This window comes from Lonchura striata, chromosome 3 (genome assembly GCF_046129695.1).
Source record: "Lonchura striata isolate bLonStr1 chromosome 3, bLonStr1.mat, whole genome shotgun sequence".
NCBI lineage: Eukaryota > Metazoa > Chordata > Aves > Passeriformes > Estrildidae > Lonchura > Lonchura striata.
In genome coordinates, this window is record NC_134605.1 from 24165663 (window position 1) to 24191632 (window position 25970).

At 40.8% G+C, this 25970-nt stretch overlaps 1 protein-coding gene across 2 annotated transcripts in view; it reads right to left on the minus strand.

The window, feature by feature from the left end:
* The window catches only part of PLCB1 (phospholipase C beta 1), a 342949-nt gene that overhangs the window by 223596 nt on the left and 93383 nt on the right, over positions 1–25970 (minus strand). For both annotated transcript variants that reach the window (XM_021540293.2, XM_021540294.3), the window contains exon 3: positions 23377–23445. In XM_021540293.2, the coding sequence (XP_021395968.1) occupies positions 23377–23445 (69 nt within the window). The remainder of the gene's footprint in view (positions 1–23376; positions 23446–25970) is intronic.

Here is a 25970-nt window from a genome sequence, read left to right on the forward strand (position 1 = left end):
TCAGGCCTTTGCCCAGCCAGGCACTTAATCATGTGCATAATTTTTATTACGTCAGCATTCCCACTGATGTCAGTGACCAATTGCAGCTACAATCACAAGTTCTATACATGCCTGAGTGTTTTCCTGGAGCTGGGCCTGAGAGGATTCTCAAAACATGGCAGTGACTTAGAACAGCCAGTCCAGGGAAAGTCCCTTGGGACCAATGTCAGGAGAAAGCTCAGCACACAGCCTGATGCTCCCTTACAGAAAGAACTATGTCCTGCATGATAAAACTTCAATTACATTTGCAACATAAAAAAAACAAGCACCAGGCTGACCTGAGTCAGTGAAGTACCATCCAAACTTCAGGCAATTAATTGATGATTAGAGCAGTGCCACTTAATTAAATAAAACCATGACAGATAACAAAAAATGGTGAGGTTTACTGCATTTCTATATAACCATATAGTACCTTAGCATGTTTTATGTAGTCCAGGGGAACACACAGGTATCTCCAATTCCCAAAGGAACTACTTAGGGAAGCGCTAACTTGGGTCAAGGACTTTCAGGTCATTGGGCACTTGCCTGCAGCCAAGAAGTGTCTGCTGCTGTCTTGAAGTCTCTGTGTGCAAGTATGAAAAGCACCACTTAGATGCATCCTCAGCTGGAGACAACAAAACAAGACTTGTCTGGGAAAGCGATCACACCAACAAAGTTCTGGGCTTCTACAGCACGGACCAAGCTTCTGCGGAGGTACGACATTTTATCTGTGCTGTGGAGTTGAAAGCAGGCTCAGGCAGCCAGAGAAAGGGATTTAATTATCGCTTCTTCACCCACATCCTGTCTGCAGCCAGCGCTGCCTGCTTTGATGACTGCTGCCACTTGTTCTCCCCCAGAACACGGCAGAGAAGATAAGGCGTGTTTGGGTTCTTCTGCCTGCAGAGGATATTGTTTTCCTTCTGGTTTTAGTAACTCTGCTCTATCAGAGCTCTTGGCCATTACTCAGAGGAGTGAAAAACAAATATTTCCTGCTTTCTACATAAAGCAGCGATTACAATTGTAATAATTTGTATTGTACTTCACCAAATTCCTTTTAATTTGCCATGTATAGTGTGTATGCATCCATTAACACTACATAGATATACACTTATACACATGCATTTGTAATATTGGGCTTGTAGCCTCCAGATTTTTCTCTCTCTGACATCCTTTTTAAACAACAGATTTCAACATTTAGTCATTACTACTAACACAAAGAAAAACCTACAATTTTAATTTCAGAGACACACTTAAACTCATCCTAGTACAACTAATTTTTCATGCTGACCAGCACCTAAACTTATACCTACATGGTAAATTGGTGGCTTTTCTCCATTTTTAAGTATATCTGTTTAATTTCTGCACAACAAACCTACAAAAGTTTTGTGTGACTCTTGGCAAATACAAACATTGCTTTGAAGATAAAGCATGAAAAATCTTCTGCTTGGTACCACTTTCATCCATCTTGTACTGTTATTCTTGCCTTGGTGACAGCTGCAGATTCCAGTTCCTGGGAGACCAGGAGAAATTATAACAAACCCTTCCCAAGTTTCACACTTAATAAAATAAATCCAAAGCATCACAATAAGCAGCACAGCTCTTGCAGAACAAGTAGCTTCAGTCTTTTCGTGCCAGTGATTTCCTGTTTATACACACCAAAAATACATTTTAAAAGATTTTATATTAGTATATATTTAGAGTGGGCCACTGATCTCAGACACATATAGGGTGTATGTCAGAGCGACAGCTCAAACATGCATTTGTTGATATTCAAAGAGGATGAGCATGGGATTGATTTATTTTTTTTATTCTCCCTTAGGAATGGTTTCCACAAAGGGCAAATTTAATAATCAATTACTATATTAAGAACAGAACCTATATTAAGCCACAAATCTTCATCCAGCAGTTGCAATATAAACAGACACATCTGTTTCAAAAGTTCCCTTTTCATTACTTTTCTGTTTGCTTTTAAACTACCTTAATTTCTTCATACACTTCTTTAATAACAGTTCAGCAGTGTTAAGTATCTCCTGGTGGGGGAGAGCAGTAAGAGCAAAAAAGTCCTTCACAAGAGGCTGTTTCTGCACATTTATTCACCCTGCTGTGAAAATCCCTGTTGAATTTTTGATTCTGTGGCTGCTTGTCTCTGAGGTTCAGCTTCAGTTACTTTTAAAAGATTAATGGTGAGCTAGCCAGAGCCCAGGCATCTCTATTAAAGTCCTGCCTGTGTTTACAGAGCCCCACGGAAGAGGGCTGCCTATCCAACATAATTTCCCAAAGGAACACGGAGCTCCTCTGCCCTGCTGCTCCATCCTACAGCAGCTAAAGACAAAGAAAGGGCTGACACAGATCACAGGGTTTGAAGTCAGTCTGTAATGGAAAACAAAATTCACTTTCTCACTCTCTCATTAGCACTTCAGAATGGAGAATGTAAACCTGTACATCAAACCAAAACCAGCAGAGGGACAGGAAATAGTTCAGCAGTGTAAAAAACTGTTAATTGTTATGTGGAACTCACATAGCCCTCATATACCCTTATTAAAATACATTTTTGAGCTGTTTTATGAAGAGAGGATTCTTAAATCAACCTTGAGGTTAATGGAGGTAATTAAATATTAAAAATTCTGGGAAAACCCACCAGTTCTCACTGATATTCTGTTCTGAATTAATAATATTAATCCTAATCTTTACATTCTGCTCAATTTCGAAACATGCATTCCAGACAAGTAACTCTGATGCTTTTCAAACTTTACCCGAAGTTCCTAAAATGGAATTTTCCAATCTGAATCATCTCAGCTTAAGAACAGAGACCAGAACTGCCTCAGTACAAAATTCACACATATATTTAAGGACACAACGTTTGCTAGTGCTAAAATAAAACATTTTATAATGATCTTCAGGAGCTCAGATAAGATGCCTCATACATTTGCCCTTTGCACGAAAGACCAGAAGAAGATGCCAAAAGGGTTTAAAAATGCTACATGAACACTTTCACTTTATTGACCTGGCAGAAGAAATGCCTGCCACGTCACAACACAGGTGACTTGAAATCTGTCAGTGATGGAAGAAAAAACATCTATTTACAGGTTTAAACTCCAGCTTTGTAACCTGTTTGCAAATGCTGTCTAGGACACCTGAAGATTATTAGGTCTTACCATCCTTTTAATGATTTTTAAATTATCATTGATTTTCTTTTTAATGCCAAAGAGCCTTATGTTAGACACCTGGAAGCCAAAAAGACAAACTATTCATCCTCCACCAGGCCTCCAAAGTAATAATAAACAAGGAATCCAACACTTTCTTCTCTTTATTTCATTGAAATTTGGAAATCAAACATTTTCTAAAATGTACAAATTCATTTTTGACAAGTCCTCACAGGAAAGGAAATCCAATCAGCATTAAAAACAGGGGCTCAGAAAAAGCACAAAAAGTTCTCCCTGTGCTTTACAAAGATCATTTTCAAGGATATGTTCTGACAGAAGAGTAACATAAATCCAAATGGTATTTGAGTCCTTTATTTGTTTTCCAATGCCCACTCAAACTTCCAGGCACCTTTGATGGTGAAGAGGGCACTTCTCCAAACCAAATCATAGGGGTTCCTTTTGGGGCTGCTGAAAATGTACAGGGCTAGGTCATGTTGGTGCCAGAAGTCAGGAGTGATCTAAAGACCCCCCAGAAGATATAAAACATATAAAAAACACACTCACAAAGAATTCCACTATTTGTCTCTTGTCTCCAGACTCAAATGTTGTACTTAGGAAATGACAGGACTCTACAGATAATGTTTCCAGTTCTTAAATTGTTTTGTCCCAAGGCTAATAATATTAATAGACTTCACTGGGCTTAATTAGCATTTTGTATAACCCCAGCTGATCATTAAAATTTCATTTAATCTGATCACCAAAGTACATATTTTAGGTCCAGTCCAGATTAAGGAATTGCAAGTATACAATTACAACTGAGTGGATGAGCCAGGGCATTTTTCAGTCCTAAATTTAATTTCAGTATCTCAGGTCCATTAGTGTGGATTGCTGAATCTTCCTCCTTGTTTAACTGACAGCAGCAATCAATCAAAACCTCCTATTTTATATATTGGGAGCACGAATTCTCAGTTCCTGTCGCTCAGCAGTTGCAGGTGGCTCTTCCTTACCCCAAACTCAAGGTCTGCCAATCTTTGAGCTCTGCTGGAAGGTACCAGCCAACATCTCAGTGCAGGCAGTTTCATACTTACATTAAGTAATTTTGCCAATAAAACCATTTCACCAAAGGAAACATGCTTCTGCCAGTAAAAAGACTTATCTGCTTCTACAGTTGTGTTTGTAACAGAACTTTTACTACCCAAATTTTTCTAGCAAAACATCTAGAAGTACATCAGGCTCCCAAGAGCCAAATCTCCCCTTGGGTTTCTGAGGAGCTGTGCTTCCAGGTGAGTTATTGGGCTGAAAGCTAGTGAGGCCCAAGAGAGGAATTTTTACAAGCCCAGAGCTCTGGGCAACATAAATCCACAGCTCCTTTGTGGTGCCCCAGAGAAGCATTGACTCCTTTTTGGAGGAGTGGTACATGAAGGATTAAGCACACTCACTTCCCTGCTTCTAAGGCTCAGCCACTTGTGGAGTCATGCATCCTGCAATTCCCAACAGGTAGGGAATAATGGCACCACCAGGAGCAGCATTACATTTCCAGCTAAGTCCTGGAAACATGGCAAACTGAGATTAAACCAGAGGGAATGACAGCATAAGCACACATACAGTCAGCCAAAATAACAGCAAGGGCAAAGCCTAAATTGTCTCTATTAAAACCAAAATCAAGGAACAAAACCAACTGCATCAGCACTGTTTTATATCATAATCCTGTACTTTATACAGACAGATAAACTCCAAAAAATGGCCTTGCTACACAGAATTGAGGATAGTTTTATAAAACACAACTGGACAAATCTCACAGAGCTGTAGACACACCTCTATGTAACAAATTCCCTCAGGAGAGCTTTTGTCCTTCCCTGAGCTCATATGGACACAGTCATAAAAGTGCTTTTGGCAGGCTCTTTGCCTCTATGTCATTATCTGCCATCTCCACTTCAAAAGAAATCCCAGGGCTGGATACAGCGCCTGACCCTGGATAACTTATGGAACCATTAATTCCTCTCCTTCTGGCTTCCTTACAACACAAACTACAGCCAACACTTCTATGATGAAAAGGCTTAGCTCATGGAATCTCTACTGCTTGTGAGCACTGATTTTCCATGATGCTGAGTGCTCCTGTCTAGGTACAGAATGACTTCAACTCACAGTTCTCAGTGTTTAGTTGGAAACTTTATTCTAATGTGAGGTTAAGTCTTGAATAATTGCTTCTGGGTACTAAAACTTGTACAGCTCAGATGTTTACAAGGCCTGGTTTACATATATATATATATATATATATATATATATTCTTGTGGTAGCAGCCTTTAGGTTAAATCAAGAACACACAAAATTGTTTGTATTTCTGAGAGTTTGCTTTAATTGTCCAATATTTTAATAATCTGCTTGCAGCCTGTCTGGTTTAGTTTATCTGGAAGAAGCAGTTTGCATGAGTAAGATAATTCAATTTAAAAAATACATTCCCTGTAGATGTCTCCAATATGTAGAAAATTTTGGTCACTGATGTTCTTCAGAATGGCTGTGCTGCACTTTCTACACTGAAGCCATAATACTCTTTCCTCAGGGAAAAGGTTATTTGGTGCATGAGAAGTTTTGGATTTTATTCTGTTAAATATTTTGTTGCAGATCTGACCTCCTTGGGCCATTTTTGTTTGCACAAATCTTTCCCATCAAGTATTAGTCATGCTCTGAGTTCTGTTAAAATAGTTTTGATAAGAATTCTTGTAGCTGGCACAGGGGTTCAGAAACAAAATGAAGCTGATTTGTAAGCATTTGTTTTCTCCAAAGTTTGTGGCTCAGCTGCTTATGTGAACTTCCATTATAAAGTTCGGCTTGCTTGTAAATCTTAGCAAAGATCTTTTCATTAAATCACCAGCCATTAATGTGAAAATTCAGTAAGGAAAAGCAAGTAGTTTGAAATTAAATTTAAATAAAAAGAAGCTCTTATTCAACTCATTAGTACTTTAAGAACTTGATTTCTAGATACAATTAAAAGCAATTAAAGTCCAAAGCTTCAGAACTGCACTCCAAGGAGAACACACAGTGGCACAACAAAATGTAAGGATGCAATCAGAGCTGTGTTGAAAGTGCTGATGTTTCGTGTGTCTTTGGCTTTTAAAACACACAGAAAGTCACTGCACTGAGAGAAACTAAACAGCCTGGATGTCAGGGAGGGACCAAGCAGCTGCATCTCCCATGTTCTGGAATGGCTCATCAAAAGCAGAGAGCTGCTGGCACTTCCAGAACAAACTCCTGTTCCATGCTCTCTCTCTGAAAATCCAATTTCCACACATGGTTCTTCAGACCCCAACTGCTCTATGATAACTTGCTCAGGTTGTCAGATCTCAGCACGAGGGAATTTGTATTCCTGCCAGGCAGTGTAACCTTATGTATGACATGCTCTCCACACGGCCTCCTCCACTGCTGCTAATTCCTGCACAATTAGCACTCGGTTGCACATCCTTGCATAAACAGAGTCCCTGATTAATTACCAGCACCCTTCATCAGAGATCACCCAGGGATACCAAGGTAAACTAGCTCTATGGACCTGGAAGAGAGAGAAGCATTTGCAGAAAGGATTCTCTCCACTGCCTTTAATTCTATGCCCAGGCCAGTGTTTATTTAGCCACTGTTTCACTCAAGAGGTTTTGAAACATCCTTTTGTAATTTGCTTCCAGGTACAGTCATCACCTTGTTTAAATATCACAGTTCAGATGAGGTAGCTTATTAAAAGGATACTGTGATTGTCTATCAAAAAGGAGCATGGTCTTGGCTGGCAAGGAAGGGTGGTGCTCCCATAGACGCTCCAGTCGAGCTGCTTGAGAAGAAACCTCTCTACACTTGTGCAGAAACCTCTGCTAAGAAAAGGAAGTTCAAGACAGGACCAAATAAGCTGAAGGTGGAGAGGAAAATGAATGTAACAGCACCACATCCAGCACCTTCTCAGCCTGATGATTTCAAGAGCTTTCTATTCTGTTGGCCACTGAGCTCCAGGCCACTTCACTCGCTCAGCATCTTTCCCAAAAAGTACATTTCAGCTCTGGCTCTTTTCAGCGTTCTGTTTTTTTTTTGGGGGTGTTTTTTTGGGTTTTTTCTTTTTTTTTTTTAAGCAGAAAATCCAGCACCCCGGTGTTAATACAATTTCTCAGACAGAAAGTAACAAGCAAAGCTCAACTAGGAAATTGCACTACCAGGACATTTTACATTCTTGACAAAGTGACACAAACTTGACATAAACTTCATTTTCGCAGTGCCATAACATGAACCACTGCACCATTTGCTTATCCGCAGCTGCTGCAGATCCTCTGAGCTGGAGGCTGGAACTAGAACAGCTCTAACTCCAGTGTTTCACTGTCAGGTAATGCCTTTAGGAAGCTGCCTACCTGCAGCTCCTCAGCTCCTCCTTCCAAGATGTCTGTATTTGATGTCAAACAATTCAGAACAGAAAGCCAAGGAGTCATGCAAACCAAGAGCAACAATTCAGTGGCAACAGACTTGTCTTCCTTCAATTATCAGACATGCACATAGCACAGAAGTTTATTCAGATAACCTTTCCTCTGCCTCCTGAAAAGCTTTCGAAACCTTTGGTCTTCCAGTTCAATTTTCCTGGGTGCTGACAGTTGAGAACAATCTATGTTTCTTCAAGAGAAAAAATAAGGGATGATTCAGAGATGCACAATTAGATTGAGATATTCCAGGTTAGGGAAAGCAAATGTGACAAGGCTGTCAGGATTTTCCTCCCAGATTTAGGAGAAACAGATGAGACATTACATAAACTCCTCACTGATCACCAAGGTTAAGCTCTACAGCAGATCATCAATTTAGAACCATTTACTACTCCAATATGAAAGAATTGGTTAGAATTACAAGTACTCTCTTCCATATTTTAAAGGCTGTTGGAGGAAAGAATGAATTAGAGCTTATTTTTTATAAATAAGATCCATAAAATTGAAGAAATGTAAACTTGGAAAGGACTTGAAAGGTCATTAGCAAAGTGTAATGGAGAAGAAATACTTGAGTAACACAAATACAAATGCCTTTGTAAATGCTGCTCCTACTTAGGGCTTGATTCCCATTTTACAATATCCACACTATTCCTACTTCACTGCATAAAAAGCAAACATATTGAGGGCACTGTCTGATTTAGTTACTACTGGGAAATTGCATTAGGCACAGATCCCAAAATAATGACTATTCTGCTCCTCATCTTTTAAACAAAATATACACATCTGCAAATGCTCCCCATGCTGGGTCTGCCAGCCGGCAGCTCATTATAAAGCACAGCAAAACGGCTACACTGATAGTACTGCAGATAACATATCTTGATCCTTCACTATCAGTCAGCTCTTTCATCCCTGAAATAATGTCAATAGAGAACCATGCAGCTGCAGAAGCAGAGACACTTTGGGCTTTAAATACACTGCATGAAAGTATTTATGGAATTAGATTGTAATGCTCTAAAGGGGAATATCCGACTGGCAGGAGGTCAGGGATTTGTTTCTATCCATCTTCCCAACCTGTCTGGTGCTGTGGCCGTGACATGCTGAGCAATGGTAATGGAAGGTTGGTGGTCATTCCTGCTGCTTTGGACAGCAGGATGACAGGAGGGTTTTCATTAACAGAAACAAAGGAGCCAGCTTTCTAGGATCAGACAAATTTGATTTCAGCTCTCAAACATGAAGTGCACTGTCAAACACAATTTCTTCTTCAAAGAAACATGTGCTAAGTAAAGGAATGAAACTGTAAATAGATTATTAACCATATTTAAACTGATTACAGGTTAATGCAGGATCCAGACCAAAGACATGCAGTGGTGCAGGCTGCATATCACTGAACTGAGCTCCTGGTTCAGGGTGATTTCACACACATTTTTCAAGAAACAAGACTAACTACCAAGAAACTTTCTAAAAGAAAAGGGAGAAATGAACTAAAAATGAAATGTCACTAAGTAAAAATGCTTTGCTGGGTTGGGTGTAGCTACACAAGGTTCAGGCTGGACATCAAGGAAATTCTTCATGGAAGGGGTTGTTCAACATTGGTTTGGACTGCCAAGGGAAGTGATGGAGTCACCATCCCTGGTCAAGAAATGACTGGACATGGCACACAGTGCTCTGCTCTGCTTGACGTGGTGAAGGTTCAGCCACAGGTTGGACTCGATGGCCTCAGAGCTCTTTTCCAACCTTAATGATTCAGTGATTCTGAAATAATCCAACATCAGCTGAGCTCCATAGCTGAAGGTGCTTCACACAGCACTTCAAACTCCTTAAAGGAGGAACTGTTTGGACTCTAGCTAGGAGTTAAGTAAATACAGATGTAGAAAGAGTAGGAAAATAAATACATCAAGGCACTAAAACTGCACCAGCATTACTAATTGCTGCTTATTGGACTTTTTCCTGGCTTAGCTGTTTCCCAATAAAAACCAAACAGCTGCTAAGATTGCACAAGGAGCTCTTTGGCCCCACATCTTGTCCAGGCTTTGCCAGATGCTGTTTGGAGAAGACATTTCTGCTGTTTCCCAGGCCCTGAGGGTTCTCTGGTGCCCTGTGCCCACGTTCCTCTGCTTGGATAGCATCCTGGTACAGGGTGAGAATCCTGTAGGTAGTGCTTGTAGTGCTGTGGGGCTGGCACCACCTCAGAGCATCTCAATGGGATTCCAGAGCTCTGCCCCTCTCATTGGGGTTCTCCATTTTCACATGCCTCACCTCCCCTGTCATTCCAGTTTAATGTACCTTGTGGTGGCCTCTCAAAGACAATGTAATTGCAGTCAGCTGCTGACACTTCATTCCTACCAGACAAGTCATGTGAGCACCACCCAGCTCTTCCCTTCAGGAGTAAAAGTCACTTCTAACAGATGACAGGCAAGTTAAAAAATAGACAAAACCGTTTACCACATTACTAAAGAAGTCTACTTCAGACAGCATGGTTCATGTTTTGTAACAGCACTACTATCTATAACTTCAATAAACAACAAATAGAAACAGATTTCAAGTTGGAAATAGAAAACATTGTGCTTGACTCAGATGACCCACCATGGTCTCTTCCAACCATATCCATTCTGTAATTTTTTAAATTTAAGAAACAACTATTTGTTTCACTAGAAATGTATATCTGGTCTAGCAAAATGTAGACGATTTCCACTGATATCAAGTATTTATAAATTAGAAAACCAACAGAAATATTTGCAAAATATTTAAATTAATAACTAACTACTACTTCTAAAATATGGAATTCTAGACTAAATATGAATTTACACTGAATTTTTCCTCCAAGTCTTCCTTATGATGCTGTTTGCTAAAGAAGCTCATCAGAATTGGTTTTGTCTCATTCCATTCTCATGCTTAAGACATAACAATTACTTTACATTTGTTAAAATGCAACTTTTAATGAAGCTCCCAATGCAGAAATACAAAGAAATCAGAACACATGCATCAAATCATACTGAAAACCAAACCAACCCAGCTGAATGAAGCAGCCTGGCTCTGCTCTGTATGCCCAGACTAAACTGTGCCCTCCTAGCCCAGGGTTTGCAGAAGAATTTAAATCCAGAGCCAGCTGCTGCCCACATCACTTGTCCCTGCATTTCAAGAAAGCTCTTCAAACAAGCCATCTTCAAATAAGCCATCGTATTTCTTCCCCAGCCATGGTTTCAAACAGTAGTGCTTCTGTTCTCAGCCTGCACATTATTTTCTCTTACACACACAGAACATGACCAGCCACCCCATTTTTTTGCAATGTGATGAGGTTATTCTTTGTTATATCCACTAATCAGTATTGAGAGCAACTTGGGAAAGAGAGATTCTGGATGAACAGAGCCCACTCAAGTTGGCTTTCCAAGCTAAGATTTTATTATTTGAAGCAAAATTAAAAGGAAGCCAATCAGCTCCCTCTGGATGATGGGAATTTTAAAGAACCCTCCTGCACATCTCAAAAATAAATAACTGAAATACAGATTTTTTTTTTTCTCCTTTCCTTTGGTGACTTGCCTGTCGATTGCCTTTTCATTTCCTGGAGACATTTCTAAGCCTTCTATATCCCAAAACCCAAACAAAATCAATGCATCCCCCCAAACTGCAATCATCCACTGATGGGAGAGCAAAGAACTGGAGGTAGCACACAAAGCCTTGTGCTTCTGCTGCCTCTGTTCACAGGCCCAGCTGGAAAAGCATTTCTTTATTTCACTGGGGGGTGGGCTCACTCCACCGTCAAGGGAACTGGAAAACACATGAGGTACTGATAAGTGCCCTATAAATAGATTTTGGCTTTGCCCAAGTGCTCTGATTTGCAGCAGTTGATGTAAATAAGCTCTGGGTTTAAAACCTGTGACAAACACTACTCTGAAACAGCTTGGTTGTGTAAACAGCTGTCTCCATGGTTCAAGGGAGGATGAAATCCACTCCTCAGCTCTCTCCCTGCAGAACCGGGCACATGGGTTCCAAGGAGGGCTTTCGCTGTATGCCATTAGCATTTTTATTTTGTGCCCATGCTGTATTGTGCCCAGCCTGTATTAACACTTGCAAGCTGGTCCTTGCAATTCTCAAGCATAATCCCAACGCAGAACAGCCAAGAAAAACAAGTATTTATCTTTTTTTTAATCTCCAGTTCTCTTATTTGCAGCAGGTAGAGCAACTGTACCATATTTATGTGGCCAGACTGAACTATGTATTCATGCAATTCAATTCTGTACTCCCAGGGGCAATAGACCATGCACACCCAAAAAAAAAAAAAATCCATCTGCACCTACATCAGGGGTTCACTATTTTCATGCAATGCAAATAAAACCATACTTCTTCATCTTTTTCTCTGGTTTATAAGCATATTAGAATTCTAAGTATGTCTCTAATATTCAACTACAATTGAAATAACCTTAGATCAAATAGCTTTGTATCACATTTGACATAGCTAAAAGAGTAAAGGAAAATGCACTTTTTTTTCACATACTCTAAATAATCTTGCAAATAGTTTTGAATTTATCATCAGGATAAACTGCATGACTAACAGGCACAATTCCTACTCAGGGGAAAGCTGCTGACAGGAGTTCTACATTCTCATCACTCATCTTAGTTCTGGGCTACTTTATATAGACTTCTCTTTAAATGACACTTTGTCTCCCAGCTCTCTTATCCTGGGATCACACCTTCCCTGGATGTGCTAAACAAGTACTTGGTCATTGCAGAGTTTCTTCCTACAAGGCTTCTGGAGCCCATGCCAAGTGCCTTGATGAATCAGACTCTCAGGCAGGAAGGGCAGGAATCCACTTCCCTTGCAATCCCAGCTCAGGCAATTCCCTCTTCCAGAAGGAAGGGAGTTCACAGTGGATGCTGATTATTATGGGAAACTTAAATAGCACTGAGCAAACCTGTACAGGAGCACTAGGGGTGATCACATTAGTCCTCCCTGCTGTGGAGTCACACAAGCTCTTCAGTTTGCTTAAAGATACTGAACCAATAATCCACAGCTTATTCCAAATATTGAAACAGCTCACAAATATGAAATTTCCTAAAGCCAAGGGGGGTACCCACAGTGCCAGCAGCAGGCACCTGGTCTGGGAGCAGGGGAGGGAACCTCACATCCCCATCCCCTACAAGCATAAGGGTTTGTTTTGGTACACACAGAAACAGAGACCAAGAACTTGCAGCTCCTCCACCACACCTTTCTCCTCCCCTGGCAGCACTGCCAGCTGTGGGCGGCTTTTCCCATGTTGCCAAGCACAGCACTGCTGTGAAGAACACAAGACTGTCTGAGAATTATTGGGTTTTGCCAGATGGCAGAAAGCTAACAGAGATTGTGTAACATTTGTTTACAGCCTCATAAGTTTTACCTTGGCATTCATAATTTGTCCAAAGTAGTTTTCAGCTGAAGTAGAAAACACAGTACCTCAGATTCAAACATGTGGACATTTAAATGCTCTCAATCAAGCTGGTATCTGATTCCTAAAAACACCAGTAAAGGGTTCCTTTTAATTACATAATTTGCAAGTGTCACACACAAACATTCAAATTAGCAATATCAAGTACTTATTCTTTCAGAGAACACTCTAAATATGAACCAAAAGGAAAAGCCAAGCATCATCAAAATATGAGGAAACCTAAGCACAGCTTGCAAATTACCCTTTTTTATTATGTAAGCAACAGTTAAATAATTCCACTTCTCCTCCCACCATTTGAAACTCTCCTGACTCCAGCATGATGGAAAAAAAATAGTCTTAAAAAAAAAAAAAAAAAATCACTCCCCACAACTGAAATACTGCCACAAACTGATAAGTCTCTTAAAAACGAGCTAGAGCATATTTAGTGATGCCTACAAGAATTTACAGCAGCAATAGTTCCCTTCAAACATGCAGAAGTGTTGCCACTTTTCAGTACAGGGACAAACGGTGCAATGATGAACACATCAGTTATGAGAAGCTGCAACCAAGGACCTCAGAGAACTGTAGAATGGTTTGGGTTAGAAGAAGCCTTAAAGACCTTATTGTTCCAACCCCCAGGCGTGGGCAAGGGCATCCTTCCACTAGACCAGGTTGCTCAGAGGTCCATGCAAACTGGCCTTAAACTTTCATCAGATTCAAACTCTACAGCATCAGCAGCCTCAGCTCCCAAAGCACCCCAGAGCCTTAGGCTACTGCACAGAAACTCTGAAGAACAATATGAAAGCAGCTCCAGAAGAACTACTCTTCCTCCAGCCAAAACCAAGCAAACCCAAAGCTCTGCAGCAGTTCAGAAAATGTTCATGCACTGACCTGTAAAACACACCCACCACGAGACCTCAACAAGCTCCTGTCCTGCCCTTCCTCCTGCCTCTGTCCAACACCTTGCATGTTTACCCCGGTAGCAACAGTCCATGGCTGGAAAGAAATACTTTACCATTGCTCTAACCAAACAGATCAGTATTTCTGGAGAAGGTGATGTTCTCTCCTACACAGTCAGTGTGGTCTGAGGGGTGAGTAAACACAGAGAAGGAAGGGGGAAACTGCTGAGCTGCAGCTCGAGGCTTCTTGGTGTGGAAGCAGCAGCGTGATCAGATCTCCGGAGCCAGCTTTGGGAGCAAGGGCAGAAAGGGATCTTTGTCCTTATCAAGGCACAACTCAGCAAAACTGAGCTAACTGGGATAGCCAAATCAGCCTTCCCTCTCAACTGCCAAGTAACCATATGGAGGTTTAGACTTTTTAACCAAAAATGTGCTGCAGGAAACCTCACTGTGTTGGCTTTGATCTTTAACCCTCTGAAGGGAGTCCGGCTCTCTGCAACAGCCAAAGTAGAGCCCACTGCCCTGGGAGTGCTGGGATCTGCTCCCACAGTTTTATGATCTATCCCCACACACATCAGCCTCTTCTATTGGTCTCAACATGAGGGTAACCATTCACACAGATACTTTAGTCTATCTGAATTCAGTTTTGTCCTTTTTTAAGCATTTTAACAGCATGCAAATTACAATCATTATTTCCAAGATTAATGTTTCCCCTTTACACATGACCTTACCTAGCACAGATTTTCTGCTTCTGCCACTTCATTAGCAAACACGATTTTGAAGCCATTTACGCTAACATTCCGAAGTACAGCACACAATTTCTCATATAAATTACTTTAAATGTATTTCATTAATCTCAGAGGAAGGAGGTTAAATCCGAGCAGCAACAAGAACAAAAAAAAATCTTTGTGTAATTTCAATTATGGCATTATCAATATTGGATGTGTTTCAGAAAAGGGAAGGTAAGCATGGGATACAGAGCAAGTCACACCCACCATCAGCACAGCTCCCCTGAATTACCAGAACCCTCTATCACAGTAATTTCTTATAAAAATTACTGAGTTGATAATAATTTTTCTGTGTTTCAACACAACAGAAAGATCTCATTTCCTCTGAACTATTTTTTTTAATCCAATTATTTACCAGTTGCAGTAAACTATGTTGTAACACTGACCTAGCACCAGGGCTGGACATGACTTTCATGAATTCAAACAAGATCACGATTTATTAGTATTTGCAAGTTATACTAACACTTGTTTTAGGATTCCTCCTGGAAATAACATGGAAAAATATATGTTATTTTAATAGCTATTATGGTAATTAACCACCATTGGAAGTCTGGTATGTGGAAACCAGTCTCCCTTGATGGGAATGAGCCCCAGACGTGGAGATGGTGCGCAACAGGGTGGGAAAGTATCAGCTTCCATCTGGGCCTGATTCTAAATCATATCTGAGTTCACTCTGATTCCAAAATACAACAAAGGAACTGGATACTGCAAAATATCACAGCCAGGAATTCCCTAAGAAACTTCCAGACAAGGGGATTTCTTCTCCAAAGTAAGGCAATTGTGCTTTATCCAAATTCCTCCAGATAAACAGTGCAAGTCAGAAGCTCACAAACCTAAACCATACGGAATATGTCTTTCAAAGGCAAACCTACATTTTAACAGGTTGCTGCACTTTACAGATACACACTCAGGTTTCTTTCTGTGCTGTCTGGCAATTCAGGACCATGGTACCAACTAAATCAAGAGCTACCTGAACCTTCATGTAGGATCAGTGTAGGATTGTCCCTTTCTGCACCACACCACAGTCCCAGAGCACTGAGACATTTCTGTCAGTATTTCTGTAAGATTCTTCATATTTCAGGCTGGTCAATAATTCAGCCTACACCTGAGGGGTATGAAGGTAAGCTCATACTCAAGAGTGGCTAGGTTTGGGCAATGTTTAATTCATCTGCTTTCTTACACAGCCCCTAAAATGGTTTCTGTTCACCAAGAATCAGAGCCATACATTCACAAACAAGATTTCTCTGCAGAGCAACCTTTCTCACCAAAGACCTGACTTTTGCCAACTAAAGCCAAACTATGAAGGGTATTGGACACTCCCAATGCTATGAACCACAGGGAAGAAGATCCACATGCAGAAAACTGCTCCTCCTTCTGCCTCTGTGCAATGCTAGTGCAGGTCAGCCACAGCAAGGAGCAGTTGTGCAGATTCTACTCCTCCAGTCTGTAGCTGCAGAAATGCTTCTCCTTGGAAAGACTCAGCCCACAATGTCCTCCACAGTAATAGTATATAGTATATATAGTATATCATGTATAGCTATGTATCAGTCTTAACACACAGCAGTCTTCACCAGGAATTCACTGTACTTTGTTCTTGTGAATCACAAAAGACTGGAAAACACATTAAGCCAACTTTTGGCCCTCAGAACATATTCTTGTAGCTCTGGTCTACAGAGAACCATTTTGCTTCCCTGTGCCATCCATTTTGCAAGAACACCCCTGTGGATGGCTCATTATCAGCCCAGGAGTGGCAGAGTGTCTGAACTCCCCAGTGGCAGCAGCTGATAATTTTGTTTATTTAACTAGGACTAGTTTGTAAGGTGACAGAGCTGAGAAAGGCACAGGCAGGCAACTCGCCCTCAATACAGCTGTAAGGTTTTTTGTTATCACCACACAAATACTGCCCAGGACTTATTTAAAAATGAAGTAATTGTACGCCTTACTTGGTAGCATAATCCTATTTATAATTAAATAGGAACGGAGCTTTGTTTGGTTTGCTTTCAGAAATAAGCTACTGTATTAAAAACCCCAGACAGATATTTGGATGCACTTGCCCATGTTCTTGCATATCCACAGCAGACAAAGCAAAAGAAACAAGTCTCCTTTCTGCCTGATGCTTTGCAAAATAGATGTAACATGAATATGCTGCTATCACTACCCTGGAAATCCATAGTTTGCTGCTGCTTTTTACTTCACATGGTCCTCTTGTATTTTCATTTGCTCCCATTCACTACCTTACCTGTAGCTGAATTTTTGGTCCTGCTCTCATATTCCTAGTAAAATATTTGCCAGTAATACTGGTCGAGGTCTCTTTGCAGGACACCTGTGTCCCTACAAAGTCTCTGGTGCAGCTGGGGCATCCCGATGGCACAGCCATGCCTTGGGACGCACACATACCAAAAAGCCTCACAGCTCCATTAGGAGCTCCCAAAAACCCCATTTACATGCAGATGATAACAAGGATATCAAACTTTTGCAACTAATTAAAACCTGACAGCTTTCTCCAAACGGCTGTTTACAAGCTGAGGGATGTAATGACAAATCACCAAGCTGGATTCCAATAAAGCAGGAAAATTTTAATCATTTGTTCTAAAGAGTTGCAGAAAGATGCATCTGCTGTGACATTTTCACTTGAGCCTGTTGAGCCTACATTTGAAGCTCACTGCCATCAGATCTCTCCACACTACTGCTAAAATATGTACTTCAATATTTATGAACTATTTCTAGGTGGAGATAATGGCTCTGAAGGAAAGACTGGCATGTTTCAGTTATTGAGTACCTTTACATTTTCCAGTGAAAAATTTTGAAAATTCTTTCCAGACTGAGTGTTCATGACAGGTTAAATGGAGCATTCCTTATTTTTACAGATAGCAACATTTTATTTATTAGTTTTGTGTTAGTATTACACTAGGACTGTGCGTTCCCAAGACTTTGTGATCTTGGTGCAAGTCAAAAGGTAACATGTGGATCTGCAAGGTAACAAACAGTTAATATTGAAAACTGATAGTTTCAACATCTTAGCATTGTTAAAAGTGCCTCCAAAATTACTTTGTCATCCCAACAATTTTTTAAATTTTGCACCAGCTACTGCAAAAATGCCATTTGTCAGATTCAGGTGAAGTTTATCCCAAGTGACAGGGTGTGGGGGTTTGTGACAGCTGTGGTTGGACATGCTGTCCCAGCTGCACCCTCAGCTCATTAGCATCATTAGTTGTGAAAGCAGGAATGAGACATCCCTGTCCTGAATTACTGGGCAGCACCACTGGTCATACCAAAAGGGACAAAGGAAAAAAAAAAATTGTGCATGTACACAGGTTTACTGAAAAGCAGAAGCAGCATTTAAAGCACAACTTTACTGATAATTTCTAGTGTTTTCAGGAACTCAGATATCACAGATTTAATTGAGCAGGACCTATCTTTTCAAATTTAAATGTCAAGCTTTAAAATTATAGTTGTAAGATGCCTCTGTGCTACTTAAAATATGGAATTTCTTATTACAGGCTTTGTGCTGCAAACTTTGGCAAACAAGAAAAGATGAAGGCTTTATAAATACAACAAAGTATAAAACCAGCCTGAACTACATGGGCTCAGGAACTAAAAGGAAAACTAGCAAGGAAAGTCAAAATCCTTATTTAAGTGAAAATCAGGTGATTGGAGAGGGGGGTGGGGGGAAGGAGCAGAAAGCTAACTGTAACAGTCAGTAATTAGGGGGAAAAAAAAAAAAAAATCTTTCTGGAAATGATCATAGTGAAAGCCTTGGAAAAAACCCAGTGATTTCTGCCATGCCCTGAATGTTAGTACATAGAGATTTCAATGAGCTGGCCAGACAAGCTAAGTTTCACAGTGAATGACATGCTGCTGAAAAGGTCCCAGTTCCCCAACCATTAGAGGTTGTGTGAATAAAGTCACCATTTTGGGCCATTGGAGGGTCCAAGGAAAAGCCCCGTCACTCTCAGGGCCCACAGCTCCCACACTCCTGGCGGCATTTAAACCACTTCCATTTCCACCTGAGCACTGGCCAAATATCATACAAAGAAATTAATCTTAACCTTCCTTAATAAAGTAAAATTCAACCTAAACAAATGTTTATGCAACTCAATCATCATTATGGAATAATAAAAAAAAAAAAGCTGTTATGTAAAAGAACAAACTCATTTGGGGCAGATGTTTGTGGCTGTCACTGCTATCCCCAAGGTGAGTGGGAAGAAGGTGAGCTGTATGCACATTCCATTTTTATTTCTTTTTGGCAGAAATAGAACACTGCTTCGGCATAATTTACATTTTCTAATTTAGCATCAAGGTTGTTGAAGGGAAAGCAGCGTGCATTTCTAGCAGCAGACAAAAATAACAGCAACAGCAGCATTTGAGATGGGCAGAGCAACAGTAGCCGGTGCTGCAAAGGGCAGCAGGTGTGCTGCTGCCCTGTGCCAGCCATGGTCACAGCTGGCTTTTCCAGGGAATGGACTGAGAGCACAGAAAGGAAAAAACCCAATACATCTGCCATTTCACACAGGCAGTCTAATCAGGGTGTTACTAAACACAACATGAATGTCCCTGCACAGACTGTCAGTCCTACTGACTCCCAGTTGGTGCCATGGAGTGCACAGCAGCAGAGGCAAACACCACAGTCCAGAGAGCTCTCACAATTCAAACAGACTTGCACATGCTCCTTCCCCCCCAAATCACCTGATTTTCACTTAAATAAGGATTTCGGCTTTCCTTGCTAGTTTTTCTTTTAGTTCCTGAGCCCACGTAGTTCAGGAAATGCCGCTTTTCCTCTATGGATGTGTTAGAAGCCAGCAAACCTTCCACAGCAGCTTTTGGATTACAGCTGAGCCAGGTCCAAAATCATCTTGCTTGAGCATTTCAAGAAAAGCCACCAAATACAGAGAGGCTGGTGCTGATATTAAAATAGCAGTTGGAGTCTTGGCAAACTTCTAACATTCAAGCATCGGAATTATTTTTCTCTGTAGAGCTTGCTTGTTAAAGTGAGAAAACTTGGGGCGGGGGAGCCATGAGATTTTTTAAAATTGGGGATTACTTGCTAAACACATCTTGGCATAAGAGTGATTCTATCATTCATAACTTCATCTCCTACAGGTTTCACAGTATATGTTATTTAAAGAAATTCACTTCCTGCTGAATGATTTATGAGGGAAAACATACTGATCAAAAGTTTTTGATATGAGCATTTACCATGGAGTTATTTCCTTCTTCTCCCTGTCAACTAATCCTGATTTTCTTCTTGCTAGTAAAAACACATATAGCTGCTTAAGATTTCAGTTTCCATAGAAACTGTTGTTGGCTAAAGTAAATACAAGATGGCAAAAAGTATGACTTCCCTAGTCCTGTGAGCACGTTTGCCACTGCCAAATTTTCACCACCTGACCATTCCTTTCTCAGTATTTACTGGTGCCTGACATTTTTAGCTGCGGCTTCCTTTAAAGAGCGTGGACACTTCCATGCTTTCCAGAAGGCATGTGAGTATTCATAGCTATTCCTATGCCTCCTAGTACAAAAGCACATTTTGTGTTATTTTATTTTGCAGACCTTGTCACTGAACTTTACAAGGGAAAAGATGCCTCAGTTGCACATCAAACCAAAGCTTGAGAAAGTATTTCCAGGTAATATAAAAACAAAGGGAAATAAAACACTGCTTCATCACAACTAATGATTTTCTCCTGTTCCCAAAATTCCTCTCATACCCTTTCCTACCTGATTCTAATACAAACTAAAAAAGCAAAGTCCTGATAATAATTTTATAATTCCCTCACTTCTTTATAAATGCCATTTTACTTTGAATAGAGGCACTTCTTCCTAACATACACAATTAACGTGTCTTTTCTTATTCTCATCAGAACATGACTTTAATTTTTTTCTCATGTAGAACTCTGCTGCAGTGCTCTGTGCTGCCTGAGATTTTTCCTTTCTATCAAGAAATCATCCTTTGCATGCATATTACATTGAGATGGAAAACTCTGTTACCATTTCTGAAAACAGCAGCTGAAGACAGAACGAGCCATCCCTGACAAGGGTGCAAAAAGAAGGCGATGCTGGAGCTTCTCAGGATCTCAGGGTCATTTGAGTAGACTGCTTTTAATCTCCCAAGCATAAAGTGCCCTGGTACCCACTAAAATCTCCCTTCTACATCACTAAAAACCCAAGTTCCTGCCCTTGTTGCAACAGCACTGCTCAGGGGCAGCCATGCATTCACTGCAGTACCCAGAAATGTGTTCTCAGCTCACTGCTTGTGCTGCATTGATGTAAGGACTGCAGGGTGAGAGCTGCACTTCTGTGCCTTCAAGGGAACTTCTGAGGCTAAACATTGAGGGAATGGAGAAAGTAACCAGGCCAGCTGGATGAGAAACCCAGGAAGATGCCAAAACCATGCAAGAACAATCACAAAATATATGGGACTGGACTTATGGAAAGATACTATGAAAACTGAATTATCAACCAAAAAAGGAGAAACAGTAAAACCCTTTGTGCTTCTCCATCCTTTTTCAGAAATGAAGAATACTCATGGCAGTGCACTGAATGCAGCATGAGGACAGACTGAGTTTTGGAAACCAGGACTGCCTACAGTCCTCAAAAATCATTTCTTGCTGGTGGCCTTTTGTGGCAGCACACCTCACATATTCTGATAGCTTACAGTGGGTGAACCTAATGACACTGAAACTTAGCTTACTATAAAAATAAAAAGGAAATACTCTTTTTTATTTAATGGGAAAGTCAAGGCTTATTAAAAAGGACACTTATTTCAATCAAAAAGCAGCAGTAGATGAGAAATACACCAAATGAGGTTTAAAGATTCCTGGTAAGTTCATAACAACAACCCATGGGTGAAATCAACCCTTAGAATTCTGAAAAAAAATATTTAAAATTTTGCATAAACTGGCAGAACTCCCCTTATATAAAAATTGTACAAAACCATGGGCATGGTGGGGTGATGTAGAAAAAATCACCTCAGTCTCCTGGTTTACAATAAAAGCAAGGGGTGCTCCCACCTGGATGCAGAGATGTGGAAAAGAGCCCCTGAAAAACTTTGGTGAGTATCCTCTGTTCCCAGGGCTCTTTCTTCAGCCAAAATCACACGAGTTTAACTGAAAACCTCTGTGCAATCCCTGCTGCTACTACCTGACTTGGAGGCAAGCCTTCTAAAGCTGAGCTTTAGATCCCTGTGGAAGTGACACACACGGGGCTCTGTAATGCTGCCTGCCTGCAGCTGACGCTCCTTTGCTCAGCCCCACAACAGGATCAGAGCACAGCTGGCACAAGTGGCCCCAAAAGCAGCCTTTTCATTCACACCATTTGCAAGATGCCATCAACAGCCAGCCCAGGTACTATTTAGCTGCTGCCCACACACAAATCAATGACAACAAGCAAGCTCATTCACACAGGTGGTGCATTTCACCACCCTGAGAGCTGGGATTTTCTCCTACCCTTCATTTAATGCCACTGCTGTCAGATCTGTAATGTGCTCTAGCAAAACCAGCCTTTATGTAACCCAATAAATAAAAGTCACCAAGGCAATAGCTATGCATAAATTTTAGCTAAAAACATTTTGTTAGAAGAACATGAATGTCCACTGTAAAGCAGGTAGCATTTTAAAATAATGTTCTAGACATTGTTAATACTTTATTGCTATTCATCATAGAACCATTAATCATGGTGAAACTCATTTGGTATTAATGTGGATGTCATAAAATACTTCTGTTGCATTTCAATTATAACTCAGCCTTTAAAATGCTGCCAGCACTACATGGAGAGCTTTGAAAACCAAATATGAATAGTCTGTTCAGAGATAACTACAACTGCTTTCTGGCAGGGAAAAACAACCTTTTCCATTCCTAATGGCCCTCAGGGGGCTGAGGAGCCCCTAGGCCTGTGCCTGGGCCCAGGCCTGCAAGGAAGAGAGGTCATCCAGACCCAGGAATATTCCTCCCCCAAGATGAAAGTAGGAGAAACATTCTTTTGGTCTGTTCAACCAGGGCTAAGAGGCAGCAAGGCCAAACTTTCCAGGCCCTGGGAGATTTCATTTTTTCCCTATCACTCCTGAGATGCTCTGAGGCACTCCCTTACTTTCAGAACTTGGGTTTTTCCTCTCATGTGCTGTGTCTGCCCAAACAAAAACACCAGAGAGAACTTGTATCTACAGCCTACTGTCTGTGGAGACTGTAAATGAATGCACAATACATCAGGGCAGATCCAAAGGGAGCTGATCTCCCAACCTCTCTGATAGCAGTTTAAAAAAAAAACCAACCAACCAACCAAACAAAAAAACTAAAATCCTCCTTCTTGGCCTCAGGAGGCACTGAAAGAGGAAAATCACCAGCATAAAATACAACATGGACTCAAACAAATATCAGCTCTCTGCCATCAGGGAAGCCAAGAACTTGTCTAAGTGTACCTTGACAAACCAGGATTTTTGCTCCTGCAGAGCTTCCAGATGGATTTTACATACAGAATCCAGAGACAAAAGCTCAACAATCCCAACACTTCTCAACAGAAACAATGTTACACACTAAGAAAAGTAAAAAACTAAAAAGTTACACACTAAGAAAAGGTAAAACACATCTTTTAACTGTGGGAACTTTTTTTCTTCTTTTTAATTCTTGCATATAATTCCCATTATTTTTTATCCAGGTCATCAATGTAACAGGAAAGCATGCAGCAAGAATTCCTACCTTGGGAGCTCTGGCATGTTTTCCACATCTGGCATCTTTGACAAGGCTGATATCCAGCAGCTCCGTCTCCTAGAAGGAAAAATTGCAAGACAAGTAATTATTATGCTATTCAGGAAGCCTTGTTGTGTTATCAGTGTCCCACTTCCTACATCAGGTTGCCCAAATGGAGATCAGCTTCTAGGAGAGCTCAGGTGCACTCAGGCAATTCCAACAGCAACACTGCAGCTCTCCTAGGACCCATAGATTATATAGAAGCCATAAAGAGTCAAGCTGATTTCCTGGATTGTTCAACAGCAGCTGCTATGCTTTTGGTTCAATCCTTTTAATACAATTTTAGCATTTTGATGCTTGTCACAGTGTGACAAAAGGCAGTGTCAAAAACAGAAAACCCTGCCTCTGCAATAGAAAACCTGCTTTATTATTGCCAGAACACTTTGAAAAGTGCTCATAAACCCCAAGAAGTGTTGTATCTATAATAATAACAAGGTTCAACAATTTTAGTGATTGCTTCTCAGTAAGACACATGCACTTTTTGACAGGCATTTCAGAGCTTGTGCGCTATTCTTGAGTTATGGGTTATACAACAAAGCTGGCACATCATGACAGCTTCTGTTGGGCAAATTCTTGCCCTGCCCTACACACAAGTGACATGAAGAACCCCTTTTCCCTGATTTGAGCATTTAGAAGGAGGATGGATGCTGGAGAAGTGTGATTCCCAGCTGCCAGCAGCGATCTGAAACACTCCAGGAGGAGGGTGACCACACTGCAGGGACAGCCACACCATTTCCAAGCATTTCAGTCTTCCAGAGGAGTAACTGCAATGCTGTGCAGGGAACTTGAAATCTTTGTGCTGAACAAAGCCACTACTCCATTTCTTTTCATTTCCAAGGAGAAAAGGAAAAGAAAAATTAATTGACATATTCTTTTGCCAAAGGTTACTTGGGATCCTGATTTGTTTTTTGCTTTAAGGAACCCACTCTTACTTAGCTCTTGCAGAGCTTTGTCTTCTACTAAGAAAACTCTACCAACAAGTTTTTATGTGACTGCACATTCATCACATTTCCCTCTGTCCCCCCTAGCAATCCCAATTCCCTTCTGTTCTAGTACTTGCTAAGCTCCATGAATATGTTTCCCCTCCTCTTCTTGGAGCTTGTTTAGAGGAAACTTGCACTTTTGAGATGTTTATTTTTTGCTCTCACTTGCCTGAGAGAGGATAAGAGTATCAAAACTTGCAGAGATTAGAAAGAAGCATTGGCAGGGTGATAAAATATGAAAATAACCCAAACTCCACCGATACTCAGGGCATATGGACACAAGCACTCTTCTGACAGTGCAGGTAAAACTTTAAATTAAAAAAAATTACAAATAAGTGCACTGGAGGGCTTTGAGTCCTTTTGAGTTAATCCATAAGGTCATTAAGATACTGGCAGGAATGAAAACAATGGAATATGGCAGAGCTACACATGAGTTTATCACACTCAGAGCAAGAACTCAGGTGGGAAACAGGAGTTACATTTACAACACCAATAATACCCACATCCAGAGTGGTCTGAAGCCCATGGTGAAATGTTCCACAGAAGTTCCAGGCACGTGTAGATCATAAAAAATAGATTTCCCCAACTGAAAGGACTAAGAAGTACTAAAAATAAAGGCTTTAACAGCAAACACATGAGGGAAATTAAATATGCTGAAGAAAAATGGCTCTTACAGATCACAGAGATGCTGAGCCACACAGTATGAATTTCAAAAGCTTTTTTTTTAATTTGTCTGGTATTTTGGTTTTTAAAAAAAGAGAAAAACAACAAACAGAATTAGTAATTTAGTCACTTACAGAAGTGCAGCTAGACCTCCCGTGATACAAACACAAAAAGACCCTCTTAAGTGGAATAACACATACTAAAAAAGACAGGAGAAAAAAAAGGAAAAGGCAATGACCAACACTCCCAAGGTCCTGAACAACCCTGCCCAAATCTGCATCCTCCCAGATGGACGAGGATGACCAGGTATAGGGCTGGTTTGGAGTTTTGACTACTGCTTTCAAATTGCTTGCATGCCACCAAGCCATGTGCAGAATATGTGACCACCTGAGGATCCAAGAACTGACAGTCTAAGAGTAGGGGAAAGTGGAATTTTGTGGGGCTACTTGGCTCAGCCCAGCTGCCAGGGCTGTAGGAAAACCTGATCCCTGAACATGCACCTCATGGCCTTCCTACCCTGTTACCTCTCTGGCAAAGGACACAGGATTTGTAATCCTATCCCCAGAATCCTTTCTATCCCTATTTGACAACATCATTTAATATAAGTAGATGAGAGCAGGACCTGCATCCATAAAAGTGCCTCTACAGGCAGTGTTCAGTGAGGCTTGGATAAATCAAAATTCATAACGGCCCATTTCTTACTACTTTGGTTCAAAGAAACCTCCTGGAATTCCCTAACCCCAGCCACTTGCTTTCATCTTTTAAACAACTAATTAAGAGGGCAGAGATCAACTTCCTTGCAAGTCAGAGGAAATACAATTTCCTATTTCCCTATTGCAAAATGTGGGGGGACTTTTGTAGAAGGAAAATACACTTAAGCACTGGCTAAAGAAATGC